The sequence below is a fragment of the Tachypleus tridentatus genome, chromosome 3 (assembly GCF_004210375.1).
Source record: "Tachypleus tridentatus isolate NWPU-2018 chromosome 3, ASM421037v1, whole genome shotgun sequence".
NCBI classification, from domain to species: domain Eukaryota; kingdom Metazoa; phylum Arthropoda; class Merostomata; order Xiphosura; family Limulidae; genus Tachypleus; species Tachypleus tridentatus.
In genome coordinates this window covers 48,418,492-48,442,033 of record NC_134827.1, presented here as the reverse complement: position 1 = coordinate 48,442,033, position 23,542 = coordinate 48,418,492, and the positions used below count along the sequence as shown (strand labels likewise).

At 33.9% G+C, this 23,542-nt stretch overlaps 1 protein-coding gene across 1 annotated transcript; it reads right to left on the bottom strand.

Annotated features, from left to right (window-relative positions):
- Positions 1-14: 14 nt before the first annotated feature.
- On the bottom strand, positions 15-23,273 carry LOC143245844 (cell adhesion molecule Dscam1-like). Its single transcript, XM_076492100.1, has 9 exons — positions 23,190-23,273; positions 21,151-21,286; positions 18,588-18,734; positions 16,013-16,130; positions 14,312-14,487; positions 11,634-11,903; positions 10,342-10,749; positions 6,643-6,804; positions 15-274 (listed from the first exon to the last, which is right to left on the bottom strand). Exons 1-9 carry the CDS (start codon positions 23,271-23,273, stop codon positions 15-17), a joined length of 1,761 nt encoding a protein of 586 aa, XP_076348215.1.
- Positions 23,274-23,542: the final 269 nt, after the last annotated feature.

The following is a 23,542-nucleotide window of genomic DNA, read 5'->3' as shown; positions in this document are numbered from 1 at the left end:
GCTCTGTGGTCCTGTTAACAGAGGCTGCACTGTTGGAGGCAATGCGTGTACTTCCCATTGTCTCTTGCGGTCACGTGCTTGAAAACAACCACTGAATATTCCTGAGAGTTATCTACATTCACGTGACCTTTGGTCATCAGTATTTCTCCGTCCTTCACCCAGTGTATTTTTATGGGGGGCTCTCCTTCAGCCACACTGCAGTAGAGCCGAGCCGTCATTCCTTCTGTTACGGTAACTTTATCAGGAAAAAAGTTGTCATCTATTACTGGAGCCACTGGGAAAAACAGATCAAAAATAATTGTCAAATGAAAACAGGCGTTTTGTTAATGGACTTACAACAACCAACTGTCAGACGTTTCGTGTAATAAACAAATAAAAAATGTCTGTAAATCTCCGAGTTTTCAGTATTAATATAAAAATTGTTTGATTAAATAATTGAGACGTAAGATTGCTGAATAAAACATGAAGTTCTAGCAGTACTCTCGTATACAGTGAGTTCTAGCAGTACTCTCGTATACAGTGAGTGGTAATCCCTGTTTGATGGACTTATTGCACAATATGATTCATCTCTTTGCAAAATAATTTATTTTAGAATTCCGCTTAATAATAGTTGAAGTCACTTGGCGTCACTGATATTCGTGAAACTACTTCAATAATAAGGAAGAAAATAAAAACAACATGAACTGAAGCAAAATAACAAGTTTTAAAACTAAGTAGAGAAAAGAGGAAACTACATTATCTTCTCCGACTAAAACATAAGTTTAACATTCGGTTCTTTTATTTACTTCTGTATGATGTCTAATAACTTAAGAAAACTTTGATTTCTTACCAAAAGAAAAACTAATGAAGTAGTTACTATTGATTGTTGACTATCAGTGTGAACTAATTAAGTAGTTTCTATTGACTGTTGGCTATCAGTGTGAACTAATCAAGTAGTTTCTATTGACTGTTGACTATCAGTGTGAACTAATCAAGTAGTTACTATTGATTGTTGACTATCGGTGTGAACTAATCAAGTAGTTTCTATTGACTGTTGACTATCAGTGTGAACTAATCAAGTAGTTACTATTGATTGTTGACTATCGGTGTGAACTAATCAAGTAGTTACTATTGATTGTTGGCTATCAGTGTGAACTAATGAAGTAGTTTCTATTGATTGTTGGCTATCAGTGTGAACTAATGAAGTAGTTTCTATTGAGTGTTGGCTATCAGTGTGAACTAATCAAGTAGTTTCTATTGATTGTTGGCTATCAGTGTGAACTAATGAAGTAGTTTCTATTGACTGTTGGCTATCAGTGTGAACTAATTAAGTAGTGTCTATTGACTGTTGACTATCAGTGTGAACTAATCAAGTAGTTACTATTGATTGTTGGCTATCAGTGTGAACTAATTAAGTAGTTTCTATTGACTATTGGCTATCAATGTGAACTAATGAAGTAGTTTCTATTGACTGTTGGCTATCAGTGTGAACTAATTAAGTAGTTTTTATTGACTGTTGGCTATCAGTGTGAACTAATTAAGAAGTTTCTATTAACTGTTGGCTAACAGTGTGAACTAATGAAGTAGTTTCTATTGACTATTGGCTATCAATGTGAACTAATCAAGTAGTTTCTATTGATTGTTGGCTATCAGTGTGAACTAATCAAGTAGTAACTATTGATTGTTGGCTATCAGTGTGAACTAATGAAGTAGTTTCTATTGAGTGTTGGCTATCAGTGTGAACTAATGAAGTAGTTTCTATTGAGTGTTGGCTATCAGTGTGAACTAATCAAGTAGTTTCTATTGATTGTTGGCTATCAGTGTGAACTAATGAAGTAGTTTCTATTGACTGTTGGCTATCAGTGTGAACTAATCAAGTAGTTTCTATTGACTGTTGACTATCAGTGTGAACTAATTAAGTAGTTTCTATTGACTTTTGGCTATCAGTGTGAACTAATCAAGTAGTTTCTATTGACTGTTGACTATCAGTGTGAACTAATCAAGTAGTTACTATTGATTGTTGACTATCGGTGTGAACTAATCAAGTAGTTTCTATTGACTGTTGACTATCAGTGTGAACTAATCAAGTAGTTACTATTGATTGTTGGCTATCAGTGTGAACTAATGAAGTAGTTTCTATTGAGTGTTGGCTATCAGTGTGAACTAATCAAGTAGTTTCTATTGATTGTTGGCTATCAGTGTGAACTAATGAAGTAGTTTCTATTGACTGTTGGCTATCAGTGTGAACTAATTAAGTAGTTTCTATTGACTGTTGACTATCAGTGTGAACTAATCAAGTAGTTACTATTGATTGTTGGCTATCAGTGTGAATTAATTAAGTAGTTTCTATTGACTGTTGGCTATCAATGTGAACTAATGAAGTAGTTTCTATTGACTGTTGACTATCAGTGTGAACTAATGAAGTAGTTTCTATTGACTGTTGGCTATAAGTGTGAACTAATTAAGTAGTTTCTATTGACTGTTGACTATCAGTGTGAACTAATCAAGTAGTTACTATTGATTGTTGACTATCAGTGTGAACTAATCAAGTAGTTTCTATTGACTGTTGACTATCAGTGTGAACTAATCAAGTAGTTACTATTGATTGTTGACTATCGGTGTGAACTAATCAAGTAGTTTCTATTGACTGTTGACTATCAGTGTGAACTAATCAAGTAGTTACTATTGATTGTTGACTATCGGTGTGAACTAATCAAGTAGTTACTATTGATTGTTGGCTATCAGTGTGAACTAATGAAGTAGTTTCTATTGATTGTTGGCTATCAGTGTGAACTAATGAAGTAGTTTCTATTGAGTGTTGGCTATCAGTGTGAACTAATCAAGTAGTTTCTATTGATTGTTGGCTATCAGTGTGAACTAATGAAGTAGTTTCTATTGACTGTTGGCTATCAGTGTGAACTAATTAAGTAGTTTCTATTGACTGTTGACTATCAGTGTGAACTAATCAAGTAGTTACTATTGATTGTTGGCTATCAGTGTGAACTAATTAAGTAGTTTCTATTGACTATTGGCTATCAATGTGAACTAATGAAGTAGTTTCTATTGACTGTTGGCTATCAGTGTGAACTAATTAAGTAGTTTTTATTGACTGTTGGCTATCAGTGTGAACTAATTAAGAAGTTTCTATTAACTGTTGGCTAACAGTGTGAACTAATGAAGTAGTTTCTATTGACTATTGGCTATCGGTGTGAACTAATCAAGTAGTTTCTATTGACTGTTGGCTATCAATGTGAACTAATCAAGTAGTTTCTATTGATTGTTGGCTACCAGTGTGAACTAATCAAGTAGTTACTATTGATTGTTGGCTATCAGTGTGAACTAATGAAGTAGTTTCTATTGAGTGTTGGCTATCAGTGTGAACTAATGAAGTAGTTTCTATTGAGTGTTGGCTATCAGTGTGAACTAATCAAGTAGTTTCTATTGATTGTTGGCTATCAGTGTGAACTAATGAAGTAGTTTCTATTGACTGTTGGCTATCAGTGTGAACTAATCAAGTAGTTTCTATTGATTGTTGGCTATCAGTGTGAACTAATCAAGTAGTTACTATTGATTGTTGGCTATCAGTGTGAACTAATGAAGTAGTTTCTATTGAGTGTTGGCTATCAGTGTGAACTAATCAAGTAGTTTCTATTGATTGTTGGCTATCAGTGTGAACTAATGAAGTAGTTTCTATTGACTGTTGGCTATCAGTGTGAACTAATCACGTAGTTTCTATTGATTGTTGGCTATCAGTGTGAACTAATGAAGTAGTTTCTATTGACTGTTGGCTATCAGTGTGAACTAATTAAGTAGTTTCTATTGACTGTTGACTATCAGTGTGAACTAATCAAGTAGTTACTATTGATTGTTGACTATCAGTGTGAACTAATCAAGTAGTTACTATTGATTGTTGGCTATCAGTGTGAACTAATTAAGTAGTTTCTATTGACTATTGGCTATCAATGTGAACTAATGAAGTAGTTTCTATTGACTGTTGGCTATCAGTGTGAACTAATTAAGTAGTTTTTATTGACTGTTGGCTATCAGTGTGAACTAATTAAGAAGTTTCTATTAACTGTTGGCTAACAGTGTGAACTAATGAAGTAGTTTCTATTGACTATTGGCTATCGGTGTGAACTAATCAAGTAGTTTCTATTGACTATTGGCTATCAATGTGAACTAATCAAGTAGTTTCTATTGATTGTTGGCTACCAGTGTGAACTAATCAAGTAGTTACTATTGATTGTTGGCTATCAGTGTGAACTAATGAAGTAGTTTCTATTGAGTGTTGGCTATCAGTGTGAACTAATGAAGTAGTTTCTATTGAGTGTTGGCTATCAGTGTGAACTAATCAAGTAGTTTCTATTGATTGTTGGCTATCAGTGTGAACTAATGAAGTAGTTTCTATTGACTGTTGGCTATCAGTGTGAACTAATCAAGTAGTTTCTATTGATTGTTGGCTATCAGTGTGAACTAATCAAGTAGTTACTATTGATTGTTGGCTATCAGTGTGAACTAATGAAGTAGTTTCTATTGAGTGTTGGCTATCAGTGTGAACTAATCAAGTAGTTTCTATTGATTGTTGGCTATCAGTGTGAACTAATGAAGTAGTTTCTATTGACTGTTGGCTATCAGTGTGAACTAATCACGTAGTTTCTATTGATTGTTGGCTATCAGTGTGAACTAATGAAGTAGTTTCTATTGACTGTTGGCTATCAGTGTGAACTAATTAAGTAGTTTCTATTGACTGTTGACTATCAGTGTGAACTAATCAAGTAGTTACTATTGATTGTTGGCTATCAGTGTGAATTAATTAAGTAGTTTCTATTGACTGTTGGCTATCAATGTGAACTAATGAAGTAGTTTCTATTGACTGTTGACTATCAGTGTGAACTAATGAAGTAGTTTCTATTGACTGTTGGCTATCAGTGTGAACTAATTAAGTAGTTTCTATTGACTGTTGACTATCAGTGTGAACTAATCAAGTAGTTACTATTGAGTGTTGGCTATCAGTGTGAACTAATTAAGTAGTTTCTATTGACTGTTGGCTATCAGTGTGAACTAATTAAGTAGTTTCTATTGACTGTTGACTATCAGTGTGAACTAATCAAGTAGTTACTATTGAGTGTTGGCTATCAGTGTGAACTAATTAAGTAGTTTCTATTGACTGTTGGCTATCAGTGTGAACTAATCAAGTAGTTTCTATTGACTGTTGACTATCAGTGTAAACTAATTAAGTAGTTTCTATTGATTGTTGACTATCAGTCTGAACTAATGAAGTAGTTACTATTGATTGTTGACTATCAGTGTGAACTAATTAAGTAGTTTCTATTGACTGTTGGCTATCAGTGTGAACTAATTAAGTAGTTTCTATTGATTGTTGGCTATCAGCGTGAACTAATTAAGTAGTTTCTATTGATTGTTGGCTATCAGTGTGAACTAATTAAGTAGTTTCTATTGACTGTTGACTATCAGTGTGAACTAATCAAGTATTTACTATTGATTGTTGACTATCGGTGTGAACTAATCAAGTAGTTTCTATTGACTGTTGACTATCAGTGTGAACTAATCAAGTAGTTTCTATTGACTGTTGACTATCAGTGTGAACTAATCAAGTAGTTACTATTGAGTGTTGGCTATCAGTGTGAACTAATTAAGTAGTTTCTATTGACTGTTGGCTATCAGTGTGAACTAATCAAGTAGTTTCTATTGACTGTTGACTATCAGTGTAAACTAATTAAGTAGCTTCTATTGATTGTTGGCTATCAGCGTGAACTAATTAAGTAGTTTCTATTGATTGTTGGCTATCAGTGTGAACTAATGAAGTAGTTTCTATTGATTGTTGGCTATCAGTGTGAACTAATTAAGTAGTTTCTATTGACTGTTGACTATCAGTGTGAACTAATCAAGTAGTTACTATTGACTGTTGGCTGTCAGTGTGAACTAATGAAGTAGTTTCCATTGATTTTTGGCTATCAGTGTGAACTAATGAAGTAGTTTCTATTGATTGTTGGCTATCAGTGTGAACTAATAAAGTAGCTTCTATTGATTGTTGGCTATCAGTGTGAACTAATTAAGTAGTTTCTATTGATTGTCGGCTATCAGTGTGAACTAATGAAGTAGCTTCTATTGATTGTTGGCTATCAGTGTGAACTAATGAAGTAGCTTCTATTGATTGTTGGCTATCAGTGTGAACTAATTAAGTAGTTTCTATTGATTGTTGGCTATCAGTGTGAACTAATGAAGTAGTTTCTATTAACTGTTGGCTGTCATTGTGAACTAATGAAGTAGTTTCTATTGATTGTTGGCTATCAGTGTGAACTAATGAAGTAGTTTCTATTGATTGTTGGCTATCAGTGTGAACTAATAAAGTAGCTTCTATTGATTGTTGGCTATCAGTGTGAACTAATTAAGTAGTTTCTATTGATTGTTGGCTATCAGTGTGAACTAATGAAGTAGTTTCTATTGATTGTTGGCTGTCAGTGTAAACTAATTAAGTAGCTACTATTGATTGCTGACCAACAGTTTGAAATAATTAAGTAGCTTTTATTCACTGCTGACCAATTAAACCCATCACTTTAGAATTCTTACTGAAACACGTTGTACTAAACTACAAACCCACTATACACTGATAAGTAAAATGATTTTCTTCTTGTGACCTACCTACCACTGAGATGAATGTTGAGCCACTGGCTATCTGACCTTCCGAATTTTGTACTGTACAGGTGTATTTCCCTTCGTCCACTTGCTTGTGGACACCACGAATAGTCAGAGTCCCGTCTTCTCCAACCTCTTCACGATGACTTAATGGAAGAAGAATTCGTCCTGTAATAAATAAACTAATGCACTTGATACTGGACACTGATACTGTTAAACTAGTGTACTTGATACTGGACACTGATACTGTTAAACTAGTGTACTTGATACTTTACACTGATACTGTCAAACTAGTGGACTTGATACTGGACACTAATACTGTTAAACTTGTGGATTTGATACTGGACACTGATACTGTCAAACTGGTGGACTTGATACTGGACACTGATAATTTCAAACTAGTGGACTTGATACTGGACACTGATACTGTCAAACTAGTGGACTTGATACTGGACACTGATACTGTTAAAGTAGTGTACTTGATACTGGACACTGATACTGTTAATCTAGTGGATTTGATACTGGACACTGATACTGTTAAACTAGTGGACTTGTTACTGGACACTGATACTGTTAAACTAGTAGACTTGATACTGGACACTGATACTGTTAAACTAGTGGACTTGATAGTGGACACTGATACTGTTAATCTAGTGGACTTGATACTGGACACTGACACTGTTAAACCAGTGGATTTGATACTGGACACTAATACTGTTAAACTAGTGGATTTGATACTGGACACTGATACTGTCAAACTAGTAAATTTGATACTGGACACTGATACTGTTAAACTAGTGGATTTGATACTGGATACTGATACTGTTAGGTTCCTACATAGATTGCTCCTTACCTGTTCTAAAGTTTAGGAATGTCTCATTATTTCTAAATATCTTGCTTTGAAAGTCAGATGACGGTTTACGTGGACACTTGTTTTAGGTATCCAGCTTATAAAAATAAACTGATTTGTTTAGACGTGAGATAATCACGTTTTTAGAATACATATAACGTTCAGAAAGGAAAAAAATTCACAACACGTGACTTCGTTATCAAAGTATGTATTGTAACAACGTACATTGTAAAACACATGACTTACCTATCCAAGTATGTATCTGTAACAACGTACATTGTAAAACACGTGACTTACATATCAAAGTATGTATGTGTAACAACGTACATTGTAAAACACATGACTTACATATCGGATTATGTATCTGTAACAACGTACATTGTAAAACACGTGACTTACATATCGGTGTATGTATCTGTAACAACGTACATTGTAAAACACGTGACTTACATATCGGAGTATGTATCTGTAACAACGTACATTGTAAAACACGTGACTTACTTATCAGAGTATGAAGCTGTGAAAAAATCTAAATGCTATCAACTATATATCAGCATTATGTAACACTAGGTAAATATAACATATAGCTAGATATACATACAACTAGAGAAATGTATCGTACTGCTAAAGAAGTGTAATATACAGCTAGAGAAATGTGAGATACAGCTGGAAAATTATAACATACAGCTTGAATATGTACCATACAGCTAGAGAAATGTGAGATACAGCTGGAAAATTATAACATACAGCTTGAATATGTACCATACAGCTAAAAAATTTAGTATACAACTAGAAAAATGTACCATAAAGCTAGAGAAATTTAGTATATAACTTGAAAAATGTACCATAAAGCTAGAGAAATGTACCATACAACTAGAAAAATGTACCATACAGCTAGAGAAATGTAGCATACAACTAGAAAAATGTACCATACAGCTAAAGAAATGTAGTATACAACTAGAAAAATGTACCATACAGCTAGAGAAATGTAGTATACAACTAGAGAAATGTACCATAAAGCTAGAGAAATGTAGTATACAACTAGAAAAATGTACCATACAGCTAGAGAAATGTAGTATATAACTTGAAAAATGTACCATAAAGCTAGAGAAATGTAGTATATAACTTGAAAAAAATGTACCATACAGCTAAAGAAATGTAGTATACAACTAGAAAATGTACCATAAAGCTAGAGAAATGTAGTATACAACTAGAGAAATGTACCATAAAGCTAGAGAAATGTAGTATACAACTAGAAAAATGTACCATAAAGCTAGAGAAATGTAGTATACAACTAGAGAAATGTACCATAAAGCTAGAGAAATGTAGTATACAACTAGAAAAATGTACCATACAGCTAGAGAAATGTAGTATACAACTAGAAAAATGTACCATACAGCTAGAGAAATGTAGTATACAACTAGAAAAATGTACCATAAAGCTAGAGAAATGTAGTATATAACTTGAAAAATGTACCATACAGCTAAAGAAATGTAGTATACAACTAGAAAAATGTACCATAAAGCTAGAGAAATGTAGTATACAACTAGAAAAATGTACCATAAAGCTAGAGAAATGTAGTATACAACTAGAAAAATGTACCATAAAGCTAGAGAAATGTAGTATACAACTAGAGAAATGTACCATACAGCTAGAGAAATGTAGTATACAACTAGAAAAATGTACCATAAAGCTAGAGAAATGTAGTATACAACTAGAAAAATGTACCATACAACTAAAGAAATGTAGTATACAACTAGAAAAATGTACCATAAAGCTAAAGAAATGTAGTATACAACTAGAAAAATGTACCATAAAGCTAGAGAAATGTAGTATATAACTTGAAAAATGTACCATACAGCTAAAGAAATGTAGTATACAACTAGAAAAATGTACCATAAAACTAGAGAAATGTAGTATACAACTAGAGAAATGTACCATAAAACTAGAGAAATGTAGTATACAACTAGAAAAATGTACCATAAAACTAGAGAAATGTAGTATACAACTAGAGAAATGTACCATACAGCTAGAGAAATGTAGTATACAGCTAGAGAAATGTACCATACAGTTAAAAAAATGTAGTATACAACTAGAAAAATGTACCATACAGCTAGAGAAATGTAGTATACAACTAGAAAAATGTACCATAAAGCTAAAGAAATGTAGTATACAACTAGAAAAATGTACCATAAAGCTAGAGAAATGTAGTATATAACTTGAAAAATGTACCATACAGCTAAAGAAATGTAGTATACAACTAGAAAAATGTACCATAAAGCTAGAGAAATGTAGTATACAACTAGAAAAATGTACCATAAAACTAGAGAAATGTAGTATACAACTAGAGAAATGTACCATAAAACTAGAGAAATGTAGTATACAACTAGAAAAATGTACCATAAAACTAGAGAAATGTAGTATACAACTAGAGAAATGTACCATACAGCTAGAGAAATGTAGTATACAGCTAGAGAAATGTACCATACAGTTAAAAAAATGTAGTATACAACTAGAAAAATGTACCATACAGCTAGAGAAATGTAGTATACAACTAGAAAAATATACCATACAGTTAGAAAAATGTAGTATACAGCTAGAGAAATGTAGTATACAGCGAGAGAAATGTACCATACAACTAAAAAAATGTACCATACAGCTAGATAAGTGTATCGTAAACAGCTTAGGAAAGCAAAGTCTATATAGCTTTCTATATAAACATTCCGTAATATTGCAAAGACACGACATAAAAAGGTAAAACAATGGAATAAAAAACGTCATAGAAACACGTTGCTATGAGCTACACTTAGAGTTTAAAAATGAAAAGTGAGTTCTACTCTGAAGCGCGTTCTCACCCCTTTCCCACGTAATTCTTTCCACTGGAAACCCTCCAAAGGGACATCTGAGCACGAGAGTATGATCTGATACCACAGTCATGTTCCACATAGGTCTGATAAATGGAGGACCATAAACGTTAAGTCTATTAGAGTGTTCAACCGAACCAACCCCATTGGAAGAAACGCATGTGTATCTTCCACCGTCTTCCACTCTCGTGTCCGTCAAATTAAGTTGGCCCACTACGCTATCCTCAACAAATAGGTGGCTACTCAGAGATATTCGGTAGGTATCATGGAGAGGCTGTTTATCCACGAACCATGCAATGTTTGGAATTGGATTAGCCGTGGCTGTGCACATTAGAGATACTGACGTACCAGGGTGTACAGTTGTTTCTGGAAAACTGGAAGCCAAGATTGGTGCAACATCTGAAATGAAATTATAAAAAGAATATTACTGACTAATATAGAAAGTTAATTGCGATTGGTAGCCCAGAGTAAAAAAACAGCTAGTTGTAGCTGTGTCTGGATAGTTATAAACTTAAATTACTGACTACTTCCATTAGGTCCTACTAACATACATTCTGATGAACGTTTCTAATTAAAGAAATGCACCACTAAAGAAAAATATAAGGTACAAAAGGCGTTATGATTAACAGCGAAAAGAAACAAGAAAATACGTTTTAGGGTTAACGGTGGAAAAAATCCTTAAGACTTTTTTTACTTTTCTGTAAAAGTACAGAAAACAAAAACACCTTAGGACTAACAACATGAGAAAATGAAAAAATACCTTAGGGTTAACATTAAAAAGAAATTAGAAAACACCTTATGATTAACAACATGAAGAAACGAGAAAACATCGTAGGACTAACAACATGAAGAAACTAGTAAAACGAACGCCTTTGGACTTACAATAAAAAGAATCAAGTAAATCGAAGCCTTAGGACTAACAGTAAATACAAACAAGAAATGTTTTAAAACTAACAGTAATAAGAAACAAGAAAACTTCTTAGGACAAACAGTAATAAGAAACAAGAAAACTCCTTAGGACTAACAGTTAGGTGAAAGAAAAAAACCTTCCTCTGGACTAACAGTTAGGAGAAAGAAGAAAACCTTCCTCTGGACTAACAGTTAGGTGAAAGAAGAAAACCTTCCTCTGGACTAACAGTTAGGAGAAAGAAGAAAACCTTCCTCTGGACTAACAGTTAGGAGAAACAAGTAAAACATTCTTAGGACTAACAGTTAGGAGAAACAAGTAAAACATTCTTAGGACTAATAATAACAAGAAACAAGTAAAACGAACGACTTGGGACCTCTTATTGTTAATTCAGATGTTCCTTGTCCGGATTCATCGTTGTTGAAGATAAAGCACTGGTACATTCCACTGTCACTTCTTACAACTGATGAAATCTTCATTACCGTCTTAGACAAATAGGAAATTCTTGAGTTTACCACTAGAGGTCGCTCATTTTTCAGCCATGTGATGGCGTTAATGGGAAAACCATTAATGGTGCAGTTGAGAACAGCTGCACCACCTATCTGAACTACTTGGACTTTAGGTATAACCATGATCTTTAATCGACCTGCAAGAAAATGCAAACATACGTTAAATATAGAGAAACAAAATTATTTATTCGATAATGCTATTTATTGGATAATGCATTCATATAATTCAACTCAATTAAAAGTGGCATATAAATCACTTTCTTAGAAAATTATCTAAGCTATCTCGTATCAAACTTAATACGTTAGATACAAATGTATATAATTGTCAGCTGGGTTTTAAAAGTGTTACTGAACGTGTAAATGTTAGTTAATTAGAGGTAGTTACATTCTCTTTTGAATAATTACATTTAATCACGTGTTTTTCAATTCTTATGCGCATGCGCCAATTTAAAAGTAATTTTTCCGAATATTTGATAAGCAGGAACCGTTTCAGTTTGTTTAACAACTTTCATTAGTCAAATAACAAATAGAACATTAACCGGATCTATTTTAATTGGATTAATTATGAATTTCATATGTTACTGATTAACCACGGTGTTTGGGTTAATTACTGACTGGTTTCAGTGCTCGTACGATTTTACTTTGAAAATGCAATAAATATTTAGAGTGAGAATTGAGAAAAAACAAATAATCCCCCTCAGTGGTATAACGGTATGTGCGTAGACTCACACCACTAAAAACTGGGTTTAGATACATATTATGGGCAGAGCACAAATAACTTTGTGCTTAATTCCAAACAGTCAAACAAAACAACATGAATGAATAGATATATATATATGTATGTCAGTGGCTTAAAGTCACTTTAATAACTTAAAAATATTTTTATATGATTCACATTCGCTTATTATTCCCATAACACATGTAATTATGTTTTGTCTATTCCAAGGAGGGTCAGCCCATAACACATGTAATTACGTTTTGTCTATTCCAAGGAGGATCAGCCCATAACACATGTAATTACGTTTTGCCTATTCCAAAGAGGGTCAGCCCATAACGCATGTAATTACGTTTTGTCTATTCCAAGGAGGGTCAGCCCATAACACATGTAATTACGTTTTGTCCATTCCAAAAAGGGTCAGCCCATAACACACGTAATTACGTTTTGTCTATTCCAAGGAGGGTCAGCCCATAACACATGTAATTACGTTTTGTCCATTCCAAAGAGGGTCAGCCCATAACACATATAATTACGTTTTGTCTATTCCAAGGAGGGTCAGCCCATAACACATGTAATTACGTTTTGTCCATTCCAAAGAGGGTCAGCCCATAACACATGTAATTACGTTTTGTCTATTCCAAGGAGGGTCAGCCCATAACACATGTAATTACGTTTTGTCCATTCCAAAGAGGGTCAGCCCATAACACATGTAATTACGTTTTGTCCATTCCAAAGAGGGTCAGCCCATAACACACGTAATTATGTTTTGTCTATTCCAAGGAGGGTCAGCCCATAACACATGTAATTACGTTTTGTCTATTCCAAGGAGGGTCAGCCCATAACACATGTAATTACGTTTTGTCTATTCCAAAGATGGTCAGCCCATAACACATGTAATTACGTTTTGTCTATTCCAAGGAGGGTCAGCCCATAACACATGTAATTACGTTTTGTCCATTCCAAAGAGGGTCAGCCCATAACACATGTAATTACGTTTTGTCCATTCCAAAGAGGGTCAGCCCTAACACAAATAATTACGTTTTGTCCATTCCAAAGAGGGTCAGCCCTAACACAGATAATTACATTGTCCATTCCAAAGAGAGTCAGCCCTAACACGGATAATTACGTTTTGTCCATTCCAAAGAGGGTCAGCCCATAACACATGTAATTACGTTTTGTCTATTCCAAGGAGGGTCAGCCCATAACACATGTAATTACGTTTTGTCCATTCCAAAGAGGGTCAGCCCATAACACACGTAATTATGTTTTGTCTATTCCAAGGAGGGTCAGCCCATAACACATGTAATTACGTTTTGTCTATTCCAAGGAGGGTCAGCCCATAACACATGTAATTACGTTTTGTCTATTCCAAAGAGGGTCAGCCCATAACACATGTAATTACGTTTTGTCTATTCCAAGGAGGGTCAGCCCATAACACATGTAATTACGTTTTGTCCATTCCAAAGAGGGTCAGCCCATAACACATGTAATTACGTTTTGTCCATTCCAAAGAGGGTCAGCCCATAACACATGTAATTACGTTTTGTCCATTCCAAAGAGGGTCAGCCCATAACACATGTAATTACGTTTTGTCCATTCGAAAGAGGGTCAGCCCATAACACATGTAATTACGTTTTGTCTATTCCAAAGAGAGTCAGCCCATAACACATGTAATTACGTTTTGTCTATTCGAAGGAGGGTCAGCCCATAACACATGTAATTACGTTTTGACCATTCCAAAGAGAGTCAGCCCATAACACATGTAATTACGTTTTGACCATTCCAAAGAGGGTCAGCCCTAACACAGATAATTCAAAGGTGACTTACTGGTTACTTTGAGAATAGTTTTTTCCCTCTTCTCTTCCACACTGTTATTGGTGATACAGACATATAACCCTTCATCATACCTCTCTGTGTCACGAATGGTCAATATACCATGGTCAGACGACACTCTCTCTGTGGCTGGCAGAGACTCAAGTTTTCCATTATACTCTTTATACCATCTGTCGAAGTTAAAGTTTCATCACTGTAGAATATAAAGGGTCTAAGATACATTTATATATGTCTGTGTGTTCGTTTAATGTCCATATCCATTAACAAAGGTTCCATAATGAACGGTTTAAGATTTCATGTATATAAAAACGGCTCGTTTGGGTTGAGAAAATTTTTTTAAGTAGAGGAGCGAACAAAGTTTCGACCTGTTTCGGTCATCGTCAGGTTCACAAAGAAAGGAAGATGTAACTGACCGGAAGCTGACCACATGTTTGAATTATTCAAAGTAACAGATGTAAGTGTTAAACCAGAACCTGTTTTAACCAGTGAACTAGACTTGACTGATTTAAGAATTATTCAAAGTAATAGATGTAAGAGTTAAACCAGAACCTGTTTTAACCAGTGAACTAGACTTGATTGATTTAAGACTTATTCAAAGTTACAGATGTAAGAGTTAAACCAGAACCTGTTTTAACCAGTGAACTAGACTTGACTGATTTAAGAATTATTCAAAGTAACAGATGTAAGTGTTAACCAGAACCTGTCTTAATCAGTGATTTCTCACAGTCTTCATAATTTCGTTAGGTAAACTATTACTGCGATAATTTCTTCAACGTATTCACTTTAAATGAATTATGATGAATTATTACTATCCAGAACTAACTTCCAGAGAAGTAAAGAAACAATTACAGTTAAACTTGAATTAACATTCTTAGATTAAATGCTTGGCTTTGCATTAAAATAAACAAAATTATTAAATATTTGATGTTATTATTTAACTTTTAATAACACAATAATAACAGTTCAGATTAAAGGTTCTATGTTGAGTATATAGATATTTAAATATGTTGAAATACATTCGCAAAGAAAAGACAATAGAACAAAGAGAGTCAGACAAAAGCAAATTGAAAACCAAAGTAAAATATTAGCTGATAATGAGCGAATAATAGTACAGGTGAATAGACAGTCATACACACAAGCAGATAAAGAGAAAAAAAAAACAGACATTTAGCTGCACAACCAATACAACGAGAAGAAATAAAGTTAAACTGACAGAGAGAAACTAGCTGGTAAGAAGACAGCCAGAAATACGTAGATAGATAGACAGCCAATCACATAGAAACAGGTAGATATAAGTAGACAGTCAGACACACAGAAATACATAGATAGATAGACAGCCAATCAAATAGAAACAGGTAGATATAAGTAAACAGCCAGAGAAACAGAAAGACATACGTAGATAGGTAGACAGCCAATCAAACAGAAACAGGTAGATATAAGTAGACAGCCAGACACACAGAAATGCATAGATAGATAGACAGCCAATCACATAAAAACAGGTAGATATAAGTAGACAGCCAGACAGCCAGAAATACGTAGATAGATAGACAGCCAATCACATAGAAACAGGTAAATATAAGTAGACAGCCAGGTTGGTAATTGGAAGTACAATCACCTTTCAATATAACGAGTGTTTTAAGATAAAAGAAATACATTTATAGTTAACATAAACGTTTCCATGTTTGACTTAATTACCTAACAGTTGGAACAGGCCAGCCTTCTGTAACACATGGTAACTCGGATTGTTGTCCCTCAAGTACTTTCACAGATGAGCATTTTAAAACAAACCTTGGGCTCGATGGTCCATGAGGCTCTAAATAAAGTAGGAAAGCTGTCTTACCTCAACCCTGATTTGTTAGAAATTCATAAAACAAAACGATACAGTTGGTTATTACAATATGTATACTGAAAACATGAGGATATCCCAAAAACCTTATAAATCCATTAAAGTTACCAGTTGAATGTGTTGATGTATAGAAAATCATTAATTTTACCAGTTGGATGTGTTGATATATAGAAATCCATTCATATTACCAGTTGAATGTGTTGATGTATAGAAATCCATTCATATTACCAGTTGAATGTGTTGATGTATAGAAATCCATTTATATTACCAGTTGGATGTGTTGATATATAGAAATCCATTCATATTACCAGTTGGATTTGTTGATATATAGAAATCCATTCATATTACCAGTTGAATGTGTTGATATATAAAAATCCATTCATATTACCAGTTGGATGTGTTGATGTATAGAAATCCATTCATATTACCAGTTGGATGTGTTGATGTATAGAAATCCATTTATATTACCAGTTGAATGTGCTGATATATAGAAATCCATTCATATTACCAGATGAATGTGTTGATATATAGAAATCCATTCATATTACCAGTTGGATGTGTTCATATATAGAAATCCATTCATATTACCAGCTGGATGTGTTGATATATAGAAATCCATTCATATTACCAGTTGGATGTGTTGATGTATAGAAATCCATTCATATTACCAGTTGAATGTGTTTGTAACTAAAAACCTATTTGTATTTCCCTTTAAATATGTTCATGTCTAGAAACCCAACTCTAAAAACCGGATTTCGATACCCGTGGTGAGTAAAGCCCAAATAACTCATTTTGTTTCACTGCAACCCAATAAACTTATTCTCATTTCCTATTGAGTTGTTTCATAAAAACATTGATAACAGTTTTATAAACTGTTCCTTCTTTAATATAAGAATAGTTCATATATATTTTACTGTAAACTGCATCATTACATATCTTCCAGTTCGCGTTTATTTTAAACACATTTACAACAGAATATGATACACGAAGGGACAATAATAAAGAACTGTAACTTTTGACATAAAATAAAGTTTTCATTATAATGTTAAATTTATTCTCCAAACTTTAGAATGTTGTAATTCTTACACGTCACTGTAATATACTGTAACACTTCTGTGACTTTTTAAGATACTGGGATTCTTGTGAAACTCGACAAAGAGTTGTGACTCTTTGTAAGACACCACAACTTACGTATCACCACAACTTACGTGTGACTACTGTAACTAATGTACGTGACTCTAGCGACTTACAATACTGCGGTTCTCGTAGTTTCATAAAACATTGTGACTTCTGTGAGATACTATGACTATTGTGTGTAATATTGTAAAATGTTTATACCGAGGTATTTGTTTCTACGTCTACAATGTTTGACTAAACACAAACAAATACAACAATAGATAAGTACAGATGTTCTAACGAAAATATAGCTTTCCATTCTTGTTTTGAGCGAAAATATAAAAACACATAAGCCAAACAGATTCGTCATAATTCTAATTATATTATTGTATAAATAAAACAAAAAAAAATGAGAATAGTTGTACATCTATATATATCGATAAATTCTTTTTTTCTAAACGTTGTACGAAGCAATAACTGTTTGAACCTCCTGAAAAATATTCGTTTTATTTAAGATTTTGGGAACATAATTTCTCCTTTTTAATTACATACAGTATATTAAAATACTCATTTTAATTGCATACATTGCAGACAAGTATTTGCTAATAATAATTTATTTTCAGACCGATTGTGTTCTATTGTATTACGAGTAAAAATATAAAGCTTACAATTAAATATTTTGTTATTCATTGTGTCAAGAATAATCGGTTTTAGAGTTTTTTGCTCCTTGTCATTTCTTAGTAAATTGGCGAACACTTCAAGAGACAGTCTAATTAATTAACTAATTAAATCTAGAACTTTCACAGGAAGCAAGCAGCAAAAATATCGAAGATGAACAAAACTAGAAACCTTAGAAATAGCAAAGCAAAATGAGATGTAAATAGTGACTATAGAATTTAAGATATCAGGTGTCGTTCTGCAAAAATAACTTTATAGGATTAACAACTTTAGGTTTTAGCAGCCTGTAGAAATGTAAATACAATTATTATTTTACTAATATTTGACCTTATGTAAATAATATACGACATAAAAAAAAACTGTGCCAGTCATGTGATTATTAGAATGCGTGACTCACAGCTGTCAAAGCAACTTGATGTAGTCCTAGCATGGTTTGACAATAGTGGTTTTTGATACCTTGAATATGTTGAAGGTCATAAGTTAATCTCCTAGATTTTTAAATATTTATAAACAATACGAGTATTAGCTTTAATAGCTTAATGTTGTTGTGAAACCTTCTATTTATATGCAAATTAAAATTATCTTAACGCACAGACATCGCTGGCTTTAACAACTCCATTTATAATGTACCTTGTATTGTGAGCTTCCCATAGGTGGCGCTAGTAGCGATGTATCCGGTCAGTCTGTGCTTGGCTTTACACATGTAGGTGTATTGTGTGTTATCATTTACCACATTATATACAAGCATTTCTCCTGTCTGAAGAACACGAACGTTATCTGAAATCAATAAAAGCAAACAGTATGTTTATTGATAAGTTGTTTATTTTAACATCGAATCTGAAAACAGTTCTTATTTCAAATTGTGTCGAATACTAATTATGATTTTTATTTGAATATTGTACTGAAATCTGCTAACAAAGTGCTTAATTTTATCTGTTTGCTTTCGCGCAAAGCTACACGAGGGCTATCTTCGTTAGTCGTCCCTCATTTAGCAGTGTAAGACCAGAGGAAAGGCATTTAGTCATCACCACCCACCGCCAACTCTTAGTCTACTCTTATCCGGATAAGAATTCTTTCTTGCTGTGACAACAAATCTAAAAATCTTGTGAAACGAAAAAAAAAATAATAAAAATGCTGATTCAAAAAGTCGCTATTTTTTATTAAACTAGAGACGAAATACGTTAATATAATCTAATTAACAGTAACAGTGAGTGGACTGTCTCACTTTATTTTATTTTTTATTCTATGTAGCTTCCAATCACTAATTAGTTAGAGTGAAAAGATGGATACAATGTGCGCATGCGTTCAACAAATGAGGGGTTTGATCAAAAACGAATCGCTATTTAGTTTTCTTTATTACAACTTAGGCTTTCCAATCTTTCTTTAGGATTCTGTGTTTTGTTTCAGAAAGAAAACAAAAAGGGAACCTTTGAAGAACGGGTATCGATTCAAAGCGATGTGTATATAGTTATGAAGGTTGAGAGAATCATTTGTTTTTAGTGTTAATTTAATTTAACATAATTTCGATACTCTAAAGGACACAAACTTTGAATAGTTGAGCAGCATTTCTTTCTATAGATATCCACGTATGATTCTGGTTTACTGTTTCCAATAAGAACTACTAAACACTGACGGCTCGACATGGCCAGGTGGGTTAAGGCGTTCGATTCGTAATCTGAGAGTCGCGGATTCGAATCCCCGTCGCACCAAACATGCACGCCCTTTCAGCCGTGGGGGTGTTATAATGTAACGGTCAATCTCACAATTCGTTGGTAAAAGAGTAGCCCAAGAGTTGGCGGTAGGTGATGATGACTAGCTGCCCTCCCTCTAGTCTTACATTGGTAAATTAGGGACGGTTACTGCAGATAGCTCTCATGTAGCTTCGAGCGAAATTCAAAAACAAGCAAGCAAACAAGCAAGTATCTAATTCTTAGCTATTGACAAAACCAGAGGTACATACCCGGTACCATATACCGCCACAAAGACGTTCTTTGTCTGAATTAAAATTTAAAAAATAACGAGTACGCTGTTTACGTTATCAAATCTCGAACGTTGGATCTTCAACCGTAATCCAACATTGACCACTAACTCATATCTGGAAAAATGTCTTTTTAAAAAACATCCTAATAATTCCGCCGGAACACTTGAAGATAAACGAATACTGAACACTCTTGTATTTTGGTCCGTATTCCACTGGTTGTTAGCGTAAAGACCAGTAATGTCATATAGACACTTTATCTTTAATTCCAATAGTCATAGTACAATTAAGAGTGTCAGAAATCAGAAGTCTTTCATCTAAACAGCTTTCTTCTAGCCACACGCTAGTACAGCAATAAGTCTACGAATTTACAACACTAAAATTGGGGGTTCGATTCTCTTCGGTGGGCTCAGCAGATAGCCCTATGTGGCATTGCTATAAGAAAACACATGCTTTCTTCTATATTTGTGTCTACCCGTTTCATTTTACAAGATAATATTTTGTATTCCAGGGTAAACAAGTAAAATATCCTAATGTAGATCTTTGTTATAATATAAAACATTTCTTTCACAAAACCCTCGCAAAATGATGGAAGACAAAATCCCAGTCTGTGAATATCCGTCGAATTTCAAATCGCTATCTAAGAAAACGATGACAGAACAGACAGATGATTTCTTATATAACATTTCTTTGAAAGTAACATTTATTTTTATCGTCTTAAAGGCGAACAGGATTATACTGTTACTGAGAGATGGAATTTTGTCCTGAATGAGCCACATAATCTCCAATCTTATTACCATAAACATTCAACGCATGCGCATTAAAGAAAAGGGATTAGGGCTAGTCCAATCCTTTAAGTATGAGATTCGAAAGGAAATGACTCGATAATCTCTCTGTACATGAAGTGGAACATTAAGTAACATGATTGAACATTACATGTTACAAGAGAAAAAATAAGCATGATAGTCACATGGATATTCAAACATGATATTAAATTTAGGCTTAGATAGAAAAAAAACTTGACACTAACCTACAATCATGCACCCGGAAGGACATGTGTGAACTACAATTATCAAGGTGGACTTCTTTATTTCTGGCTATGAATAAAAGGTTTCTTAAATAGAATATTAAAACTAATTGGCGCTTGAATAATAAAAATAATAAATTGATGTAGTTAAAATCTTACCACAAACATTTGTTCATCTGTCCACTTACCGTCCGAGTGGTTTTGTCTGTACACGACACCATCACTACGTGACCACGATTCTACACTTACAAACTGACGAACGACAGATGGAACGTGACACTGAAGAAGTGCAGTGTTGTCCTTAGTGGTGACCACATTATGGACCTGGGGTTTAAATTGATGTTGTATCACTAGAACGAAGAGTGAAATATGTGTAAAAACAAAGGTAAGATAAAATGAACATATAGGTAAGTACAGAAGTCAGTCTCAGATATATCCTGTGTTAGGGACAAGCTTCTGTAAAAATAACTCATCACATTACCATTCGGACGTGAACCTGTGTTAGGGACAAGCTTCTGTAAAAATAACTCATCACATTACCATTCGGACGTGAACCTGTGTTAGGAACAAGCTTCTGTAAAAATAACTCATCACATTACCATTTGGACATGAATCTGTGTTAGGGACAAGTTTCTGTGTTAATAATTGCATCACAGCGATGGTTGGACAAATTTCTGTATTAATAACGGAACTGCATTTTTTATTCTGGACAAAGTTTAATGTCACAAGAATAATGATTTTTTAAAGGATGGCCCTTGAGTACATGATCATATGTAGGAAATCAAACTCAGCGATCGCTTCATTACGACTTGGTCACGTGACAGTGAAACCAGGAAGCCCTTTAACAAGGCTCATTAACATGGAAGTGGTTCCAGAGATGACTTTAAAAAGGTTTAATAATATGGAAGTGAATCCAGGAATCACTTTATTAAAGTTTATTAGCATGGAGGTTTATTCGAGAGAATACTTTAATAAGGTTTATTAAGGTGGAAGTGTTTCCTTTGAATCATTTTCATAAGGTTTAGTAATGTGGAAGCGATTCCAAAGATCAGTTTATTCGAGTAAGAAGAGCTTCGATTGGTGACATTATGTTTAATTGTTATGTTACGATAATTTGTTAAAAGTTTTGTGTGGTAACATAAACTTAATCACAATAGAAAGACTGAAGTTGGCTGACGTTTCGTTGTACAAAAACTTTGTTCTTATAGATAGGGGGCGCTGATAGATGTTTCAATCATCTGAACACAGATGACGCTGCTTTAGCAATATTGACAATTTGGAAGATTTTTTTTCTTAAGAAACTCCGACCTAAAGAAATGACTCAACTTCCAAGTTAGCCTCTTCTGTAGTTCTAATAGCAACTTTAGCCCCGTGTTGAAAACAACATAAAATCTTACGGACCGAGTGATGGAACTTTATCGACTATGGAAACCTGTTTTCGTCTTTTATGTACGTTATTTACTATAATTATCAAGTTAATTCTGCATGGCCAGTTATTCTTCAAATTTACTACTGATCTGAATGTTGTATCCATCAGGGATTTGAAATTATGGACGTCTGTTTATCTGATGTGTTACTTCCCTACTGATGTCAGATGTAAAACTGTACTTTACAAAGTTTGTCAACATACTAGAAACTATTTTATCAGAAGCTGGTGACAGGTTTGGTTGGAAGATATGTAGGTTAGGGTTGAACTTCGACTCGGGAAAATAACTTTAATATTTGTGCGTTTGAAAATGCAACAACCAATTAACAAATGATGTCAAAAAGATCTGTCCAATTGGAAAGGGAATGCTGTCTATAGTTACAAATTTATTAAGTGTATTTTCAGGAAACGTGATAAGTGTACACGTCTGTTGTACGTAAATGATGATTTTTTTTTAGAAAATTGTTTTACCTCAAGTTTTGCCTGTGAACTGGTGATGTTGTGTCCGAGAAGGCGTAGCGTAAGATGGAACTAACTTGAATAATAAAAATATTTTGTCTGTTCTTCAGTTTGTGTGTTTTGTTTTCGTAATCTCTGGAACTTTCGAAATCGATAACTACAGTTTTTACAGTATAACTCTATTGTATCTGATAAGTTCTATGTTGCTAAATCAACATTGTAAACTGAAATGAATGGTTGATATCTCAGTGTTGAATGACATGCTGTAGAAAGGTCGTAACATGCTCGTGTTGACCCCCGTTCATGTATTTAAAGTTAATAAGAGATTTGAATTTTGCACACTGGATGGTAGGAGATGAAACTTCTATTTGTCCGTCTTTCTTCTTCAAGATTGGTCACATAAGGACTTTGTCCAGGTGAAACCATAGTTCCATTGTCTTTTTCACCGTTAAGATAAATTTTCACTGTAGGGTTACGGTCTGCTGGAAGACGGTAATTAACGTTACTGTAGAAATATCTCCTTGTTGCTGCCAGCAGTCAAGGTGCCATCAATTTTGTGTCGGTTAGTGAAACCTATGCTGATTCCACATCATGGTTCAGTATTGACTGTTGGTGAAAGGAGATGACGGTTACAATTATGTTGGTGCCAGAAATGAAGTCTGGAATACAAATTAGCACAAGATTAGCTCTTCCTG